Here is a 22,236-nt window from a genome sequence, read left to right as displayed (position 1 = left end):
ATATATAAGTTAAAATTTTCTTTTCTTTTCTTTCTTTTTCTCTTTCTCCTAGTACTTTTTTTGTTAATCTTTGGTTAAAAACAGTGGACCAATGGCATGGGACAATGAACATAAACTATTTGATAAAAACCAGGTGCGGTGGATGGGGCTGCCTTAATCAGAGGTCTCGAGTTCGAGCCCCGAGTATGGAAAAATTTTTGGTAGGGAGTACTTCCCTTCGAATGAGGCCCTACGCGGCGCAAATCCGAATATAGTCGGACTTCAATGCGAGTACCGAGCACCGGATGAAAAACAGAAAAACTATTTGAGAAAAGACATATCTGTAACAAGGGTACAAATGCCAATAACATGTTACAGGACAAAAGAGTATGGAACATTGAAACTAAACTAAAAAGTAATCCCAAAATCAAAACCTATCACTTGAATACAATAATCTTAAATATACACTGCAAAATGACTAAACTAACATCAGTACTTTGATTCATCATAGTTTTTTTTACCTCCTTGACCGTTTCTTTGGCCGTTTTGAAGAATCATCCTTTTCACTATTTTCCCTTCCTCGCTTTTCCTGCACAGTTTCTTTTCCACCTCTCTTTGGCGGTCGACCTACAGTCCTCTTCGACGGACTACCTTCCTCCTTGCCTCCGCCTCCGCCACTGCCACCACTTCGCTTCACCGGAGTTTCTCTCCGTTCATCAACTTTTTTCTTTTGCTGCTCTCTTTTATTACCTTTAACAACAACATCCTCTGTAGGGTTCTTCAGTGTCTCCATCAATGTCCCTTTCGTCGGAGAATTCTTTTTTATTCTCTTCAAGAAGTCCGCTGCAGCTCCTCGTTTTTTAGCTTCTTCTTTCTTCTTCTCTGTTTTCGCTTCTTCCTTTTTGTCCGCGTTGGTATTGGTTTGCTTAGTATTCGTGGTTTGGTTGTTGTTGGATTGTGAAGCATTATTGTTTGGACGGCCTTTGTTGCTCCTCCTCATACTTCTGACCCCAGTAACAGGCTTTTCTTTCATACCCAACTTGATTGAACATTCTTCTTCATTTGAAGAAGTCTTTATGGGTGGCTTTGGATTCAGAGGAGGTTTACTATCATCTTGTTTTTCTGGCTTGATATTACCAGAAGCTGCTGCTTTAGCTGAAATGGAGCTTCTCTTGCGGCAGACTACTATAGGAGCTGTAGACTTGTGTTTTGCAAGCAAAGAATCCGATCTCTCCAATTCGGGCTTGGGTTGGATCCTTAAGGGTCCGGGTCCAGGCGATGAATCCTTTTGTCGGGTTCTCTTCTTCTTTAATTCTTCCATGACAATGCCACGGAATTCATTAGCTGCAGTTGATTCTGGGGATGACTTAGGGAAGTAGACAATGGCATTGTTGAAGATGAGTAGGAGGTCCAAGTAGAATATGGAGGGGCAAGAACAATAGGACCCGTCATCTATCCGGGCTTGAACCGTTTCAAGATCCATATGCCGTCGGATCATACTCTTGTACTTGTCCGTTTTCTGCATCGAAAGTAAAAGTGATGAACGGTTTAGATACAGCTTTTATTTATTTATAACACCACAGTCTGGAAATAATAAAATATGATAGGAAGGAAAATATATAGGAATAGTAGAAGTTAGCAAACTAAAGATTTCAAATTTTTTTTCCGTCATACTTCCCACCACTACGCCAAAGGAAGTGGGGTAGGGTTGACCTAAATTACGCATTCGCTCTAGTAGTGTAGTAACAAGAATTTCATCTCTTGAAAAAATAGGATGAGGACAAAACAATGTGTGTTTCACCTCCTACCCAATAACCATGCACGTTGCGTTGTTTCCCTAATCGCATAAACCGTAAGAAATTGTCCAAAATATCCTCCATCATTTAAATCTTTTCTTCAATCCAAGTGTAGCAAGCACACGGAGGCTTTTCAAAAACCTTTATCTAGATGATTCGGGGATGCTAGCTTAATTCCAAAGATTTTGTGGCATCTAAACATTATTAATTATGACTTGTTTCACGACATTTTGTTTACTAGAACTGTCACTGGTTTCAGTAATATCTTGAATCGGTTTTTCTTTACTGCTAAAAATATTTGCATGTGTAAATAGTTTGAGATGTCGTTTAATTACAATTTTTCATGAAGGCTTAAATTGTTAAACTTGTACTATGCGATCTCAATATTGCAATTAAACATACTATTATTTGTTTGATGAAGATTAAACATACTATTGTTTTAAAGACATACAAATTTATACAAATATAGAATATAATGATCCTAAAGAAATCATTTAACTTACGGTATAACAGGGAGTGAAAATCAATCTTGGACCATGCGATCTCACATAATTTAACCGTGGTGGCACTTAAAAGCAGAATGGTTAAAATGGGAAGTAGGTCAAAATAGGTCAAACAATGGAAAGAAGGAAGCAAGGCAAAGCCTGTATTGGGCTTCTGAATAGTGAATACCATCTTTAAAAGGCCCCTTATAATAATCATGGGCTGACCCATTGTATTCACTTGATCCCGATATTTTTTTAGAAAAATGTACAGACGCGGTAAAAATAATAATCGAAAAATATATAAAATTTATGTATTTTTGTATATATATAATCTTATATACAAAAAATTTACAAATTTTATATACTTTTCGGTTACCAAATATAAATAGTTTCTGGGTTAAAAGTAATAATACCCCTATCTTTTTCTTATTTTTTAAAGAAAGCCTAAGATTAAATTCTAGTGGCTCCAAGGTGCTATGCAATGGCAAGACACAAACAAGGCATTCTCGTTGGTGGGACCCATTCTCCATCCAAATACACCAATTTCCCGGATTTGTTCGGGTTGTAGATGGGACCTATCACCCTACCCTAATTTTCATAAAGTACAAATCTCGACATCCATGACGCTTCATATTTCTCTCCTCCCCCTATTTACCTACCAAATTTTACTGCCAAGGTTTCGTTCTTTTACGAGAAGAATTTGGCCGCATACATTATTTATTAAAATAATACTAGTAGGGTTTACTTTTTTACTTCATTAATGGTGCAAAAGGTTTGCGCAATTAGATTACTTAAAAATCACATACAAGAAAAAGAATTTTTTTATTAATATGTATGAAACCTCTTTTTTAGAAAAGATTGTTTGATATCAAATCACATTTAAGTAAAGCTCTTGACACTGTCAAACCACACTGAGCATATAGAACTGTTTACGATGCCGGTTAATAAAATAATATATTTTAAATTATCTACCTTAATAACTGAAGTAAGTTTTAGACGAGTATATTGTCATAAATTGACGGACCCAAACAAGGTACCCTTTTAGTGAAACCCAAACCCAAGTTAGCAGAACTTGTAAATCTGCTAAAATACAAGTTTTTTATGACTAGAAAATAAGGGGTATTTAGGTAGCCTATTTAAGAATCTAAAGTTAGGAGGGCTGCAAAATAATATTTCCTCTTTTGCATGAACGCAAGTAGATCGATTACAGAAACTCCTATTCTTTTGAGACAAGTAAGAATAATCAACAATTTTCCTCGACTGACACATGTAGACAACATATGAGAGACGAGTCCAATTATTGATTTTCCTATGCATGCAAATGAAATATGAATCTAAAGATGGAAGGATCATAATAATTTTAGGTAGAAAAAGAAAATTTAGGCAACTAACATGTGAAGACTGAAGACCACGTACACGTCATATATATTGAAGCCACTACTCTGTTATGTTTTATCCACTTTTCTTTTTTACTAGGAGCATTATCATCTTCTTCTTTTTAAAATTTCCTCTTCATCAATTTTTGCATGTAAATTCTTTAAATGAATCTCACCCGTCCAATATTTGTTGATAAATAAATTACCTCATTTTCCAATCTGTTTTATTCTTTTCATTTTTTTAAAGTGGTACAAACGGTCAAAATCCGATCACCAAATGGTTGTAGGCCAACCAATTTGAAAATGCGAAGTAGAGAATCATTACCTGGCTATCTAGCCGGCGCTTGAACATAGAGCCGCGCTTGTGCGACCTGATAATATCTAAAAACTCAATTAGCGGCTCTGACTTCGCCGCACCCTCCCCTTTATTAAGTCCCACGGCGGGAGAACCCGTCTCCACCGCATCTCCACAGCTTCTACCACCGTCGCCACCGCGCTGCCGCTTTTTCTTCGTTAAAGTCGCCGTGCTCTGCACGTCACTGTTTTCCTTAGTCTCTTCCTTCGACTCGCCCGACTCGCGACTTATTTTCTTTTCCTCGTGTCTATCTGAACTACTACCGTTATACGAGTCCTCTTCACTTACCGGTTTAACTTCCTGAACCGGTCTAAATTCACCCGTCTCGACCGGTTCCGGTTCGTTTTTAACACCGATTTCTCTGTTCTCCGTCGAATTAGACTCGTTGAATGACCGGTTTTCGCGGTCTGACTCCTCGCTGGACACAGCCTTTCCGGTGGACTCCTCCGGTTTTCCATCGGCACCGCTGTTTTTGTCGTTTTGCGATCTCTCTTCCTTTACATCCTCCAGATCTGGTTTCTGGCCATCGTCTGAACTCTCCTCCTTCAAGCTCTGCTCTCTCTCTTCCTCCATCTTCTTCACTTTCAACTGCAAGGACCTGTTCATATCACATCAGAGATCAAAATCTCTCAGATCCAAATACTCTATTTTTTTTCCACGTAAAAAAAATAATAATTCTCTCATACACCGAAAAAAAATTAAAATTTTAAAAAATAGAAACTAAAAAAAGGACACAAGGAAACAGAGAGATTTACTGGATCGAAAGATCGTAGCGTTGGACCTCTTGTTTAAGCTCAGCAACACGGAGTTGTCTCAACTCTTCTATCCAAGGAATCGTTACATCTCCGTCACCATCGAGTCCGTCGTCAATAACGTCGTTGAATTGTTCATCGTGATAACTGTTGTTTTTATTGATGAAGCGGCGGCGGAGGTCACGGTATTTATCCTTACAAATTTGAGCGGTCAATAGGGCGGGTAAAGAGCTACGGCTTTGGAGTTCCATGGCGACAGATTCCCAGTCATTGAGACCATGCCTTTTCACTGCAAAGGCTAACAAAAGTTCCTCCCATGTACTCCATGTCGTCGTCGTCTTCGTTGTGCCTGACTCTTTTTCCATGTTCGTTTATTTACACATAGACATATATATATATATATATATATATATATATATATATATATATATATATATATACAGAAAACATAGATATATATATATATGGTTTTAATCACAGCACAGCATGTTGAGTCGAATGGAATAAGTTAGCTAGGGTTTGATTAGGTATTCTGCTTTTTTGGTTAAGTTTCGTCTTCTTCGTCTAGATTAATATACGTCTTTTATTTTTATCCTCTTTTGTGCTCCCGTTTTTATTATACTAGAGCCTGTGTGGGTTTTTGAACGGGTTGAAGAATTGAGGACTTTGGGCATTTATAGGTGTGGCCATGGGCCTGATCTGAAGCACGCGATTGATCTGTGGATTGACTCTTTTGTCCTTTAATTTAAGTCAGATTTTCTTTGCTTGACCTTCCTTCAAATCGTTTCGGAAGTGGTAGCACGTGCTAGTTGCGGAATTCGTTTTACTACTTTCGCGCTTTATTTATCGTGTAAATAAACTTTAATAAAATAATCTTAAATTTTTTTTCTTTTTCTTTTTTGTTAAAGGAAAAACAATACTAGTTGTGCTTTAAATAGGACTGGGTAGTCCAATTTTAAAGACTACCCATCACCTCTACATCTTAGACTACCGAATTTATATTGCCATTTATTTCAATTTAATATATATAATTGAATAAATGGCAATATCAATTTGTATGATATTTAGTTTTGACCAAGGTTTTGGTGTTATTCGAGTGACAATGTGAAGAAGTAGAATTACATTTTGAAGGAGAGAATTCTAGAGAACACAAAAAACATTCTTTGAATACTGCCAAATTAAACAGCTAATACAATTTTCACGATAATCTTCAATAGATTTTCATGAAAAACGCTACTTCAGCATAACTGCAACTTCATTATGATATTCGTCTCTCTCGATATTTACAATAAAATTACATCGGCTCGTGTGGTAGCTGCTAACTTCAAAATCAACGTTAAAATCATCCTCTTCTTTATAGGTTCTCCCTATTTGGAAAAAAACTCATACAAAAATTGCTAAAGTACATAACTTGAAACATTTTTTCATCAATTTTACAAGGGAGACTATGATGGGGAGTAATCACTTGTGTTAATATGTTATAATCTTTACACAAGTAGCCAACCATTTTCATTATTTACTTTTTCTAGTCATATACATTGATTATATATGATTTGACACTTGTTAAACATAAATTTTATATATATATATATATAGTACTTCCGCCGACTATTTTTAGTTTAAACGATTGAGTAAACGACTAATTGGGTTAATTCTTCTAATCTTCACTTGTGTAATTTTCCTGAAGGTTGATAACCCTATTTATTTTTGTCAGATCTAATAAATGTTAATTACTCTTTTCATTCTTATCTGTTATTGAGATTTTTACACACCTATCAAATAATTGATTTAATACTATTAATCAAAAGAATTATGTGACTAAATTACTCTTATTTGTTTCCTAAATTGAATAATTATTAATATGCCTTTTTATAGTAGTAATTCAGGGAAGTCAGACCATATTATCTGTCGTTTTAAATAAAATGTACACACTATTAAATATCTTAATTATAAAAATATTTGTCTAGACTACCTTTATCTCTTTTTAAATATTTCATTTTATTGAAACTCCCATAAGAGTAAATATGTAAGTAAGAAAATAAAAATGAGTTCTTGATCTTTTAAAACTTCATATCAAATTCAACTAGCCAATCAAAAGTGAAAAAAAATCTCCAATTCTCCACTTTTTCAAATAATATGTTTGAATACAAAATGAGGAATGAAATTATTATGCTAAAATAATAAATTGAAACACTTGAAATAAAAATAAAAAGTGGAGACGCAATTAAATGACATTAAAAAGGAAAAGAAAAAGTGGGCACTTCAATGAAATCATGTAAAAAAGAATGAGAAAAAATTAAAAAGGGGCCAATTCAATCAAATCAAGTAAAATTAAAAAAAAAATAGAAAAACCAATAAAGTGGGCTACTCTATTTAAGTCAAGTAAAAACGAAAAAAAATATAAGTAAAAATCAAGTACAAAAAATATAATAACAATAACGATCCAGTAAAATCTCACAAAATGGGACATAGTGTATACGCAGACCTTATCCCTTCCCCGATGGGGCAGAGAGGATGTTTCCGATAGACCCTCGGCTCAGGAAGACGGATAAAAAACCAAGAAGAGATAATATAGCAGTATCGTCAATAAACCATAGAAATGGTAACAACATCATAAAGACCATAAAATAGATGACATGCAATAACAATAACCAGTAATTAAGGCCCGAAGCTAATAAAAAACGAAAATGATAGCGTGGGCACAACATTAACCACTAGCCGTCTAAGATCAACCCTATCAAACAAGCCTCACCCCCGGTACGAAGTAAAAAAAAGCTCGACTACCTCCTAGCCTATAACCCTAATGCTCGACCTCCACACTTTCCTATCAAGGGCCATGTACTCGAAAATCTGCAAGGTACCATGTCCTGCCTGATCACCTCTCCCCAATACTTCTTAGGCTGCCCTCTACCTCTTCTCGTATCCATCAAAGCCAACCGCTCGCACCTCCTCACCGAAGCATTAAGGCTTCTCCTCCGCACATGGCCGAACCATCTGAACCTACTTCCTGCATCTTGTCATCCATAGGGATCACACCCATCTTCTCCCGAATATCTTCATTCCTAATCTTATCCATCCTAGTGTGCCCGCACATCTACCTCAACATCCTCATCTCTGCTACCTTCATCTTCTGGATATGAGAGTTCTTAACCGGCCAACACTCTGCTCCAAAATGTTAACCCAACATGTCCTATTAAATGTGAGCCACTGTCACAACTCAAAATCTCACATGTCGTGATGGCGGCTATCACAATAATAGGCAAGCCGATAATTCACAAATAACCACGCAACTTTCAATTTAAAACATACTGAAATAAGTTTAAATAGTAAAAATCACATAAATAATTGATAAGAAAATACCGCTAATCAATACAAAATCCCCTAAAATTCGTGTGTCACTGAGTACGTGAGCATCTAAATGACAACACAATCTGACTGCTAAGACAACTATCTACAAAGATAGAACAGTAAAAAAAAACTAAAAAGAGGAGAGTCGAGGTCTGTGAATGCCAAGGCAGCAACCTCAAAAGTCTCCAAGCAACTGAAGCTCCATAGCTGGCAACCGCCGTGTCCAGAAGTACATAGATTTGCACATGAAGTGCAGATTGTAGTATGAGTACAATCGATCTAATGTACTCAATAAGTAATAGGACTAACCTTGGGCTGAAAACAGTAACGAGCTGAGAAAGGTACAATCCAAGTCCAGATTATAATAGTACAAATATGACAAGAAAAAAGACAGTAATATCTCAGAGAAAGCTCATAATCAGTTGGTACATGATATAAGAATGTAGACATGCTTTTAAGTTAACATTTTAAGCTCAATACAGATAAAATATGCCAAGTACGATAGATATGAGGAATGCTACATCTCTATATCTATATGTCAATGTGCATGTCACATGTAATGCATCACAGTGATGGCCTCACGTACTCTCACTCTCAGAGTACTCAATCTGACTATCTCAACTCTCACTCATTACACTCAGTCACTCAGCACTATACGGTACCTGTGCTCACTACTGGTATGTCAGGCTCCAGAGGGCCAAATATTGCCCAAGTGCTAATAAACCTGCTGCAGCCCGCGGCCTGATCCCATCATGAATCAATAATACCTACTACGGCGTGCAACCAAATTCAATCATAAGTTAATAATGATCGCTGAGGCGTGAAACCCGATCCCTTCATGAATCAATAAAACTTACTCCGGCGCGCGACCTGATCCCATAAATATAACTCATAATTAGGCTCTCGACCTCACTCCGTCATCAATCGCTCCAGTCTCTCAAGATCACAACACTCGTGCTAATCAACACAAACCAATAATTTATGATGTCACAATAAATGATAACAGAGGCTAAGATATGATATGCAAATGACGAATGCAACTGAGTACATAATTACAATTTATAACACTTATTCCAACGAAACTGCACATGTGGCCAAGAATATAACATCTGCAAAACCGCTTCTGCGGTTGCACGTCTGCTTCTGCGAAGAATAGTAGACACCCGACCATCCGCACCTGCAGTCCCCTCTTCGCACCTGCAGGGCCGCTTTTCTGGATTCCCCTTCGCTTCTGCGACTCCAATGCCTCTTGTCCACTTTCACTTTTGCTACCTTCATGAGCAGAAGCGCATCCTCTTCTGCGTGCTTCCTTCCGTACCTGTGCCCCCAGGCCTCTTCTCCAGGACTCGCACCTGCGCATCCTAACTCTCTTGTGTCTACGACCAAACTCCTCGCAGGTGCGATTGCACCAGACCTGGTGCACTTCAGCAATTTTCCCAAGTCCAAACACATTCAGATTTCAACCTGAATCTCCCCTGAGGCCCGCGGAACCCATCCAAACATACCAACACATCCCAAAACATCATACGAAGTTATTCGAGGCCTCAAGTCACATCGAAAAACATCAAAACACGAATCACATCCCAATTCAAGCCTAATAAAACTAATGGATTTCCAACTCCTACAATCGATGCCGAAACCTATCAAACCAACTCCGATTTACCTCAAAATTTGCACACAAGTCATAAATGATACAACAGACCTATTCCAACATCTAGAACCAAAATTCGTGCCCGAAAACTACAAAATCAGCTCTCGGTCAAACTTCTCAACTCTCCTAACTTCAACTTTTCCAACTTTCATCAATTCAAGCCAAACTCATCTAGAACCTCCAAATCAATATCAGGACACACTTCTAAGTCCAAAATCACCCTACAGAGCTATCAGAACCATCAAAACTCTATTCCAGAGTCAATTACACATAAGTCAACATCCGATCAACTCTTCTAACTATGGCTTCCAACCTTGGGACTAAGTGTCCCAACTCATTTCGAACCATCCAAAACTAAATCAACCACCCCGAAAAGTGATATAACAACAAATGAGCATGGAATAAGCAATAAATGGGGAACAATCACCGGTCGGGTCGTTACATTCTCCCCCTCTTAGACAAACGTTCATCCTCGAACGGGTCTAGAATCATACGTGGAGTATCAAATAGGTGTGAATATCTACTCCGCATCTTCGCTCGGTCTTCCAAGTAGCCTCCTCGACTGGCTGACCTCTCCACTGCACCTTCACTGAGGCTATATTCTTTTACCTCAATTATCGAACCTGCCGATCCATAATGGCCACCGACTGCATATCATAAGTCAAATCATAATCTAATAGAACTGTGCTAAAGTCTATCACGTGAGACTGATCATCGTAATACTTCCGGATCATGGAGTCATGAAACAGTGGATGAACACTCGATAGACCGGGTGGCAATGCAAGCTTGTAAGCCACCTCCCAAATCCTCTCAAGCACCTCAAACGGGCCAATATAACGAGGGATCAACTTGCCTTTCTTCCCTAACCTCATAAAACCCTTCATGGATGAAACGCTGAGCAATACCTTCTCTCCCACCATGTAAGCAACATCATAATCCTTCCGGTCGACATAACTCTTATATATACTTTGCTGTGCGAAGACGATCATGAATCAACTTAACCCTGTCCAAAGCATCCTGAACCAAGTCAGTACCCAATAACATAGCCTCACCCGTCTCAAATCAACCAACTGGAGACCGATAGTGTCTCCCATACAAAGCCTCATATGGAGCCATCTGAATACTCGACTGGTAGCTGCTGTTGTAGGAAAACTCTACAAACGATAGAAACGTATCCAAAGAACCTCCGAAATCCATGGCACATGCACATAGAATATCATTTAATATATGAATAGTGCGCTCGGGCTGTCCATCCATCTGAGGGTAGAATATTGTACTCAACCCGTGTGCCTAACTCTCTCTACACCGCTTTCTAAAACTACAATGTGAACTATGTGCCCCGATCTGAATTAATGGATACCGGCACACTATGAATGCGAACAATCTCGCGAATATAGATCTCAGCTAACCGCTCCGGAGAATAGGTAGTCCTAACTAGAATGAAATGCACGGACTTAGTCAACTGGTTCGCAATCACTCAAATAGCATCAAACTTCTTCAAATCCCGTGGGAGCGCAACTACAAAGTACTTCGTGATACGCTCCCATTTCCACTCTGGAATATCAAGCATCTAAAGTAAATCATCCAGCCTCTTATGCCATACTTCACCTACTGACAATTCAAGCACCGAGCTATAAACTCCACTATATCTTTCTTCTTCATCCTCTACTAATAGTGTTGCCTCAAGCCCTGATATATCTTTGTAGCACCCGGATGAATGGAATACCACAAATTGTGGGCCTCCTCAAGAATCAATGCACGTAACCCATCTGCATTGGGCACACAAATCTGGCCCTACATATGCAACACCCCATCATCCCCAATAGAAACCTCCATGGAATCATCGTGTTGAACCGTGTCCTTAAGGACAACCAAATGGGGTCGTCATACTGACACTCTCTGATACAATCATATAAGGAAGACCGAGAAACCACACAAGCTAGAACCCACTAGGCTATGAAATATCTAACCTCACGAACTGATTGGCCAAGGCCTGAACATATGATGCAATCGATCTCTCACCAATATGAATAAATACAAGGCTATCCCTACCAATCGCCTTTTTACTCAAGGCATCGACCACCATATTGGCCTTTTCGGGATGATACAAAATGGTGATATCATAGTCCATTAGTAGCTCCAAACATCTCTGCTACCTCAAATTTAGATCTTTTTTCTTGAACAAGTGCCGGAGACTCTGATGATTTGTAAATACCTCATAAGACAAATCGTAGGGATAATGCCTCCAAATCTTCAATGTATGAATGATGGCTGCCAACTAAAAATCATGAACATGGTAGTTATTTCATGGGGCTTCAATTGGCGTGAAGCATAAGCAATCACTCCACCCTCCTACATCAAGACAGACACAATACCAATCCAAGAAGCATCACAATACACTGTATAAGAACCTGATGCTGAAGGAAAGACTAGAACTGGAGCTGCGATCAACGCAGTCTTGAGCTTCTAAAAGCTCTCCTGACACTCATCCGACCACCTAAATGGAGCAACCTTCTGGGTCAACCTATTCAAAGGCACTGTAATGGACAAGAAACCCTCCATGAAATGACAATAATATCCGGCCAAGTTGAGAAAACTCCGAATCTCAGTAGCTAACGACGATCTAGGGCAACTCTGAACTGCCTCTATCTTCTTTTGATCCACCTTGATCCCCTCAGAGGACACCACGTGCCCAAGAACGCCACCGGCCTGATCCAAAACTCACACTTGGAGAACTTGGCATAAAGCATTTACTCCCTCAACCACTGTAGTACAATCCTCAAATAATGTGCATGCTCCTCCTGGCTACGTGACTACACTAGGATATCATCAATAAATACTATGACAAACGAATCAAGATATGGATGGAATACAGAATTCATAAGATGTATGGATGTTGTTGGGGCGTTGGTCATCTCAAAAGACATCACAAAGAACTCATAGTGACCATAGCTGGTCCTGAATGTCATCTTTAGAATATCCGAGTCCCGAATCTTCAACTAGTGATACCCAAACCTCAAATCAATCTTGGAGAACACCCTAGCTCCCTGAAGCTGGTCAAATAAGTCATCAATGCGCAACAAAGGATTCTTGTTCTTAATTTTAACTTTTTTCAACTGCATATAGTCAATGCACATATGCATAGTACCATCCTTCTTCTTCACAAAGAGAGTTGGTGCACCCTAAGGTGACACACTAGGCCTAATGAAACCCCTATCAAGAAGCTCGTGAAGTTGCCCTTTCAATTCCTTCAACTCTGCTGGTGTCATACAATACAGAGGAATAGAAATGTGTTGAGTGTCCAACACCAAGTCAATACCAAAATCAATATCCCTGTCGGGTGGCATGCCCAGCAAGTCTATAGGAAATATATCTGGAAAGTCTCGTACTACCGGAATAGAATCAATAGTAGGAGTATCAACACCAAAATCCCTCACAAAAGCCAAATATGGCAAACATCCCTTCCCAACTATCCATTTGGCCTTCAGATATAGAATCACCATACTAGGAACATAGTCTAGAGAACCTCTCCACTCGATCCTAGGTAAACCCGACATTTACAATATCACAGTCTTAGTGTGACAATCTAGCATAACATGACATGGAGATAGCCAATCCATACCCAAAATCACGTCAAAATCAACCATACTAAGTAATAAGAGATCAACTCTAGTCTCCAATCCTCCAATAGTCACCATACACGACCGATACACACAGTCCACAATAATAGAATCACCCACCAACATAGATACATGAACAGGAGAAACTAAGGACTCATGGGGTATATCCAGATAATGAGCAAAATATGACGATACATACAAATAAGTGGAACCAGGGCCAAATAATATAGAAGCATCCCTGTGGAATACTAAGACAATACCTGTGATCACTTCGTCTAAAGCAACAACCTCTGGCCTGGCAGGGAAAGCACAACATCGAGCCTGACCGCCACCTGATCGTCCTCCCCCTCTAGGGAGACCTCTAGCTACTCGAGACCCACCCCGAGCCGGCTGAGCGGGTGGTGAAGTAACTGGTGCGAAAGTCGCAGCCTGACTCATCTGCTGAACTAGACCTCCCAAAACACGAGGATAATGCCTCTTCACATGACCAAACTCTCCACACTCAAAGCAACCCCTCTCTGATAATGGCGGCAGGTACTGAAGTGGACCTTGAGAACCAGAAACTACTAGAGGGACCTAGCATAGATGAACCCTAAACTAATGGAGCACGAGATAAACTCTGAGCTGGGAGGGAACTAAAAGATGACTTACCTGGATGGGCACTATATGTATCATGGCTAGTTGATGACCACAATGAATCGGACAAGCCATTTGAGCGGGTCTATAAGGATGACCCCTGCTGTGGTGGGGCTGCCCTCCAAAAGAAACACCGCTGAAACCACCCAAACCACGAGGCCTCTTGGCCTCCCTCTCCTCATGTTCCTGACTACGGACCTACTCTAGGCGTTTAGCAAAATTGACACTTCTCATAGAACCTAGCACCTAATGCAATCTCCCGAGTCAAAATAAAGCAATGAACCTCTTAATCCTCTCCCTCTCTGTGGGAACTAACCAGATTGCGTGAAGAGCCAACTTTGAAAATCTCATCTCGTATTGGGTCACAGTCTTACCCTCCTAGCATAGCTATTCTAACTGCCTACACAACTCCTCCCTACGGGTGGGCGGTACAAACTTCTCAAAGAAGAAAATAGAGAACTCGTGCCATATAAGTGGTACAACACCGACTTGCCTACTCCGCTCATAGGCCTCCCACCATCTGAAGGCAGCCCCTAACAGCTGAAAAGTAGTAAATAAGACCCCACTAGTCTCCAAAATACTTGATGTGCAAAGAATTCACTGACACATATCCAAGAAGTCCTAAGCATCCTTTGACTCACCCCTACTGAATGATGGAGGCTTGAGCCTCCCAAACCTCTCTAGTATCTTCTACTCTTATCAATCATCGGTGGACCTACCTAGGCCTGAGTAGCTGCAACTGGCCGGGCTTGTAGTACCCCCGATATCTTAAGTCCATATACCACCTACTCTGGAATACGGGTGATGGGAGTCTGAGCACCTCCATTGGCTTGATAAGTGGCTGGTGCGGCCTAAACTGAAACCGCCTAAGCAAGGCTAATGCATAGAAGTCCTGGAATCACAATGGGAACAACTGGTGCCTGAGCTGGTCCCACCGATTTAACCATCTGGAATCTGCTCCTAAGCTAGAGCAACTAGTGGTTCTACAAGTGTTGCTCTAACTCATGTACGACCTGCACCTCAGCCTCTGCCTTGACCCCATACTCTCGTGTCCCTAGCTGGTGGTATTGGTAGTTGTCCGCCTGATCCGATAGAACATGTCCTCACCATCTGTGATAGAATAAAATAAGAGAATTTTAGTTTCCCAGAATCAACAAATCCGCACAACAAGAATACAAGAATGTGGAGTTTTTCCTAAGGGTTCGACAGCCTCTCGAAGATAAGTATAGACGTCTTCGTACTGATCTACAAGACTCTACTAAACTTGCTCATGACTCGTGAGACCTATGTAACCTAGCCTCTAATACCAACTTGCCACGACCCAAAACCTCACATGTCGTGATGGCCCTTATCACAATACTAGGCAAGCTGAAAATTCACAAATAACCATACAACTTTCAATTTAAAACATACTGAAATAAGCTTAAATAGTGAAAATCTCATAAATAACTGATAAAAAAATACCGCAACTCAATACGAAATCCCCCAAAATTTGGGTGTTACTGAGTACATGAGCATCTAAATGACAACATAGTTTGACTGCTAGGGCAACTGTCTAGAAAGATATAACTGTACAAATAAATAGAAAAGAAGAAGAGTCAAGGTTTGCGAACGCCAAGGCAGCTACCTCAAAAGTCTCCAATCAACTGAATCTCCACAGCTAGCATTCGCCGTGTCCAGAAGTTCCTGGATATACACACGAATTGCAGAGTGTATATGAGTACAATCGACCTAATGTACTCAATAAGTAATAGGACTAACCTTGGGCTAAAAGCAGTAACGAGCTGAGAAAGGTACAATCCAAGTCCAGATTATAATAGTACAAATATTACTAGGAAAATGACAGTAATATCTTAGAGAAAACTCATAATCAGTTGGTACACATTACAAGAATGTAGACATGCTTTTAAGTTAATAGTTTAAGCTCAACATAGATAAAATATGCCAAGTATGATAGATATGAGGAATGCTACATCTCTATATCTATGTGTCAATGTGCATGTCATATGTAATGCATCGCAATGATTGCCTCACGTACTCTTACTCTCAGAGTACTTAATCTGACTGTCTTAATTCTCACTCCTTACCTCAGTCACTCAGCACTGTACGGTACATTCCCTCATTGCCGGTATGTCAGACTCCAAAGGGGCAGATCTTGTCCAAGCGCTAATAAATCTGCTGTAGCGCGCATCCTGATCCCATCATGAATCAATAATACCTGTTGTGGTGTGCAACCCGATCCCATCATTAGTCAATAATGCCCATTGTTGTGTGCAACCCGATTCCATCATGAATTAATAAAACTTGCTGCGGAGAATCACAACTCAAATCCCAATAGTACTAGCATTATCCTAGGCATGCTTTCTAACAGGAATCACACCTCACATCCTCTAACACATGGAGAACACATGAATAATATCAAGATTTGATAACTACATAGTCCCACGGAATCAACCGAGTCACAATTACTACGGTGCATGCCCACGCGCCCCTCACCTAGCATGTGCATCACCTCAACACCAACCACATAACATGTATTTCAGGGATTCATGCCCTCAGAACTAAGTTTAGAAGTGTTACTTATCTTAAACTGTGCAAATCTCTACTCCAACAAGCATTTGCCTCATGAATCGGCCTCCGAATGACTCGAATCTAGCCATAAACAGTTCGATACAGTCAACACAAGCTATAGGAATCAATTCCATATGATAAAGCTAAGTTCTTTAACAAAAGTCAAAAAGTCAACCCCGAGCCCCCATCTCAAAATCCAACAAAAGTTACAATATCCGGACACCGATTCAATAACGAGTCCAACCATACCAAAATTACCCAATTCCGACGTCAAATCATCACTCAAATCTCCAATTATTACTCTCCAATACATGGGTCAAAGATCCCCATATTTTCACCTCAAAAATACCAAATCTATGGGGGTGAATTCAATGGGTATTCAATATTATTAGATAAAAATAATCAAAAGTTGCATAACTCTTGAAATCTAGTGAGAACCCCTTCAAAAATTTCCTAAATCCTAGCTCCCAAAGTTTACAATTGAAGAAATTACTCTAACCCCCGTTTATATCACTTCTACTAGTGAAACCACACTCACGGCCAAGAATTTCCTGTCCGTGAAACCGATTCTGTCATCGCACATTCGTTTCTGTGAATAACACTAGACACCTGACCATCCGCACCTGTGGTCCCCTTTTTGCACCTGTGGGGCTGCTTCTGCGGATCCCCCTTCGCTTCTGTGACTCCACTGCCTGTCCACTTCCGCTTTTGTAGCCTTCCACACCTGTGCCCCCAGGACTCATATCTATACATCCTAACTCGATTCTACGGTCGCGCACCTACGACCAAATTTCTCGCAGGTGCGATCGCACCAGACGTAATGTACTTCAGCAATTTCCCCAAGTCCAAACTCATTCCGATTTCAACTCGAATAGCCTCCGAGGCCCCCGGGACCCCATCCAAACATACCAATCCATCTCAAACCATCATATGAACTTAGTCAATGCCTCAAGTCACATCAAACAACATCAAAATAGAAATCATACCCCAATTCAAGCCTAATGAAACCAATAGATTTTCAACTCCTACAATCGATGCCAAAACCTATCAAACCAACTCCGATTGACCTTAAAATTTTCAGACAAGTCATTAATGACTCAACGGACCTATTCCAACTTCTAGAAATAAAATTCGAGCTCCAAAACCATAAAGTCAACTCTCGGTCAAACTTCTTAACTCTCCTAACTTCAACTTTTCCATCTTTTGCCAATTCAAGCCAAACTCATCTACGAACCTCCAAATCAATATCCTCACACTCCTATATCTAAAATCACCATACAAAGCTATTAGAACCATCAAAATTTCATTCCGAAGTCAATTTCACATAAGTCAACATCCGATCAACTCTTCTAACTTAGACTTCCAACCTCGGGACTAAGTGTCCCAACTCATTCTGAAGCATCCTCGAAACTAAACCAACCACCCAGCAAGTTATATAAAAATAATGAGCATAGAATAAGCAATAAATGGGGAAACGTGACTATAATACATAAAACGACCGGCTGAGCTGTTATACCACTATTAAACTAAGTAATAAAAATCAAAATATAAGTACAAATAAAAAAACAAAAACCAAAGTAAAAGGGTCTGACACATGACATTTGATAGAGATAGTTGATGTGTGCGTCAGCATGCACCATCTTTTCCTTACTTTTAGACTTCTTTTTTAGTTTTTAGGGGTACTGGATAACTAGATAATTAGGGGATATGTCGTGTCACTAATTCTTTTTTAGTGTGCCTTTTTTGTCTTTTTCTTCCATTAAACCTAAAGTGTCAAAATTCAAATTTCAGTTATTTTCTAGACAGTGGCCACTGTCTATATTAATAGAAACTATGTGCAAAAAGAAAAAAAATAGAAATGATATGTAAGGATCTAAAGGGACCATTGGTATCCGCAAATATCATTCTACATATTGGAATTTAGTTCTTTTCTCCAATCGTTGGGCTCTCCCGAGGTGTCAAGCCCAAAATCTTAGTCAAGCTCACATTCAACAAAATTCTTTGGATCTTCCTAGGGGCATTTATATATATTGTAACGACCCGATCGGTTGTTTTGAGATTTTGCACTTTGCTCGTTAGTTCTCGGGCATGACTTGCCCCGTGTGATGGATTATGACTTATGTGAATTTTTGGTTTTGGTTTTCAGGGTAATCAGAATAAATTTGGAAGAACAATTCTCAGTTTGAAACTTGAAATTTGAAAAGTTTGACCAATATTTGAATTGTTGGTATAAGATATCAGATCGAAATTTTTATGATTTGGTTAGCTCCGTTAGGTGATTTGGGACTTAGGAGCATGATCGGAATGCATTTTGGAAGTCCATGGAATGTTTAGGCTTGAATTGACGAAATTGAGATTTTGGCATTTTCCGTGGAAGATTTAGGCTTCGTTGTGTCATTTGTGAGGTGTGTGCAAACTTTCAGGTCATTCAGACGTGGTTTGGTTGGGTTTTTGATCAAAAGCATAATTTGGAAGTTCTTGAAATTATTAAGCTTGAATCCGATGCAAATTTGGCGTTTTAAGGTTGTTTTGAGCATTCCTATCACGACCCCGGTTCACCCTCCGTGAACCATCGTGACGGCACCTAGTCTCTATGACTAGGTAAGCCTAATTTGCGGAAGTAAACAATTTGAAACAGAAATAAAGCACTAACAGAGTTTAAATGTGCCGCTCGGCATACACCATGTTTAACTCTCAACACCAAACATAAATCCAAGACCCAAAAACCCATGAATCACAAGCTAAGATCAATACTACATAGATCTAACTCCGGAATGTCTAATAAGAACAGGAAGGTACAGAAGGGCTAAATACTAAAAGCAGGAATAGAAAGGGACTTCTCGGTCTGCGGACGTGGCAGATATATCTCGAAGTCTCTAGAGCAGTCGCTTCCTCAAGAATGATAGGCCTGAGTAGCGGTACCTGGATTTGCACATGAAAAACATGCGCAGAAGAGGCATGAATACACCACAACGATACTCAGTAAATGCCAAGCCTAACCTCGGTTGGGTAGTGACGAGGAAGGTCAGGGCCCTACTAAGATAAAATAAAGAATATGAGACATGACAATATAAGATAAGCAGTACAGTTGAAAATCTACAGTAAGAATCTACACAGGATAATAAGGAGTACAATAATGGAAACAGAAATAATGGCAAACACCAGGAAGTACCACTCATAACATGGATGATAACCGGGGATCTCTCAGTATCCTAAGGATCTGTTAGTACCCTCAATATATACCAGGGATCTCTTGGTATCCCGAGGATCTCTCGGTATCCTCAATATATGCTAGAGATATCTTGGTATCCCGAGGATCTCTTGGTATCCTCAATGTATGATAGGGATCTCTCGGTATCCTCAATATATGGTAGGGATTTCTTGGTATCCCTAGGATCTCTTGGTATCCTCAATGTATGATAGGGATCTCTTAGTATCCCGAGGATCTCTTGGTATCCTCAATGTATGCTAGGGACCTCTTGGTATCCTGAGGTTCTCTCAGTATCCTCAATATATGCTAGGTATCTCTTGGTATCCTGAGGATGTCTTGGTATCCTCTATATATGCTAGGGATCTCTTGGTATCCCGAGGATCTCTTGGTATCCTCAATATATGCTAGGGATCTCTTGGTATCCCAAGGATCTCTTGGTATCCTTAATATACGTGCTAGGGATCTCTCGGTATCCCACACTTAGCTTCAAATCGTAAATGCGTACAGGGGATCTCCCAGGATGCTGTCCCGTAGTCCCAAAGTAAAATACATAACAATGACACAAGGAATACTCAAATAAACTCAACTTCATAACAAGGTAACACAGACAATTCTAACCTAGCATGCCTCACGTAATACAAATAAGGCAGTTAAAGCAAATTAAGCAATTAAGTCAATTAGACATGCTTCTCTAACTAACAACAGGTTTAAAGGTGCAAGTAACATAAATAGAAAGGGAAAACACTATTAAAGTTACTTAAAGAAAATCGGATTTTCAACAATTAGCACAAGTACGCTTTCGTCACCTCGCGTAAAAGGTATTTCAATTATCACAATACCAATCCTAAGGGGAAAGTCCCCCACACAAGGTTAGACAAGTCACTTACCTCGAACCGGCTCAAAATCAACCCAACACCACGTCTTTGCCACGAGTACTCGACTCCAAATGGGCCAAATCTATTAACTTCAATTGCATATTGTAAATAACACTTCAAGTAACTGATTCTACAATTAAATTCTAAGCTAATACGCGAAATTATGTAAAATGACCAAAACGCCCCTCGGGCCCACATCTCGGAATCAGGTTATTTTTAGAAACCTTGTTCTCTCACGAGTCTATACATAAGAAGAACACTGAAATCAGAGTCCAAATGGCCACTCAAATCCTCTATTAAAGGCCTCTTAAACTCAAGCCCTAATTACCCATTTTTCCCAAATTTCTCACCACTAATTAGGTCTTTAATCACATAAAAATGAGTTATGAAGTCAAGGATGTTACCTCCAAGTGATTCTCCTTTGTTTTCCTCAAAAATCTCTCTTAAAAGCTTCAAACCCGGATGAAAATGGTGAAAGGATCCCTCAAATTCGCGAAGACAACTATTTATATGTTTTGCCCAGCGATTTCCGCATTTGCGGCCTCGGGACCGCATCTGCGGTCCCGCTTCTACGGAACATGTGTCGCATCTGCGACTTTCACTTAAGGACCCAGCTTTCGTATCTGCGAAACTCTAACCGCAGGAGCGGTTCCGCTTCTGTGGACATATCACCGCATCTGTGGTTCCTGAGGGAAATCCCAAATTTCGCTTTTGTGGTCCTCTTTGCCGCTTCTGCGGCTCCGCATCTTTTGTCCCCAAACCGCAGATGTGAAAATACCAGAAGAACAGTTGCTGCAGCAACTTCAACTCCAAAATTTCCTCCGTTAACCATCCGAATTCATTCCGAGGCCACCGGGACCTCAACCGAAGGCATCAACAAATCCTAAAACCTTATTCAAACTTGTACAAATCTTCAAAACACTTCAAACAACATCAAAACAACCAAAACACATCGGATTCAAGCCTAAGTTTCTAAAATCTTCCGAATTCTGCTTTCGATCAAAAACCCAACCAAAACACGTCCGAATGACCTGAAATTTTGCACACACATCCCAAATGACATAATGGAACTACTGCAACTCTCAGAATTCCATTTCGACCCTTGGATCAAAATCTCACTATCGAATCAGAAACTTCAAAAATTCAACTTTCGACATTTCAAGCCTAAATTAGCTACGAACCTCCAAAACACAATCCGAACACGCTCCTAACCCCAAAATACCCAACGGAGCTAACAAAACCATCAGATTTTCATTTCGAGGCCGTCTTCACACTGTTCTGACTATGGTCAACTTTCCAACACGTAAGCTCTCATTTAGGGACTAAGTGTCCCATAACTCCCCGAAACTCAAAACCGAACATTCCGGAAAATCACATTAGTAGAAATAACTTGGGGAAAACAGTTAATAGGGGATCAGGGCATTAATTCTTAAGACGACCGGCCGGGTCGTCACATCCTCCTACACTTAAACATTCATTCGTCTTCGAAAGAGCATAGAGACATACCTGAAGTAGTGAAAAGATGAGGGTAATGAATGTGCATATCTTGCTAGGTCTCTTAGGTCGCCTCCTCGACTGGCT

The 22,236-nt window shown here is 39.8% G+C and overlaps 1 protein-coding gene across 1 annotated transcript; it reads right to left on the bottom strand.

Moving 5' to 3' along the window:
* Window positions 1-285: 285 nt before the first annotated feature.
* On the bottom strand, window positions 286-5,137 carry LOC104240646 (DEK domain-containing chromatin-associated protein 4-like). The gene is made up of 3 exons (XM_009795510.2): window positions 4,747-5,137; window positions 3,962-4,589; window positions 286-1,498 (listed from the first exon to the last, which is right to left on the bottom strand). Exons 1-3 carry the CDS (start codon window positions 5,106-5,108, stop codon window positions 497-499), a joined length of 1,992 nt encoding a protein of 663 aa, XP_009793812.1. The 5' UTR covers window positions 5,109-5,137; the 3' UTR covers window positions 286-496.
* Between the last annotated feature and the right edge of the window lie 17,099 nt (window positions 5,138-22,236).

Source organism: Nicotiana sylvestris, chromosome 9 (genome assembly GCF_000393655.2).
Source record: "Nicotiana sylvestris chromosome 9, ASM39365v2, whole genome shotgun sequence".
Taxonomy (NCBI): Eukaryota; Viridiplantae; Streptophyta; class Magnoliopsida; order Solanales; family Solanaceae; genus Nicotiana; species Nicotiana sylvestris.
Note: the sequence above shows the minus strand (reverse complement) of the source record. Positions and strands in the feature narration are given on the sequence as shown.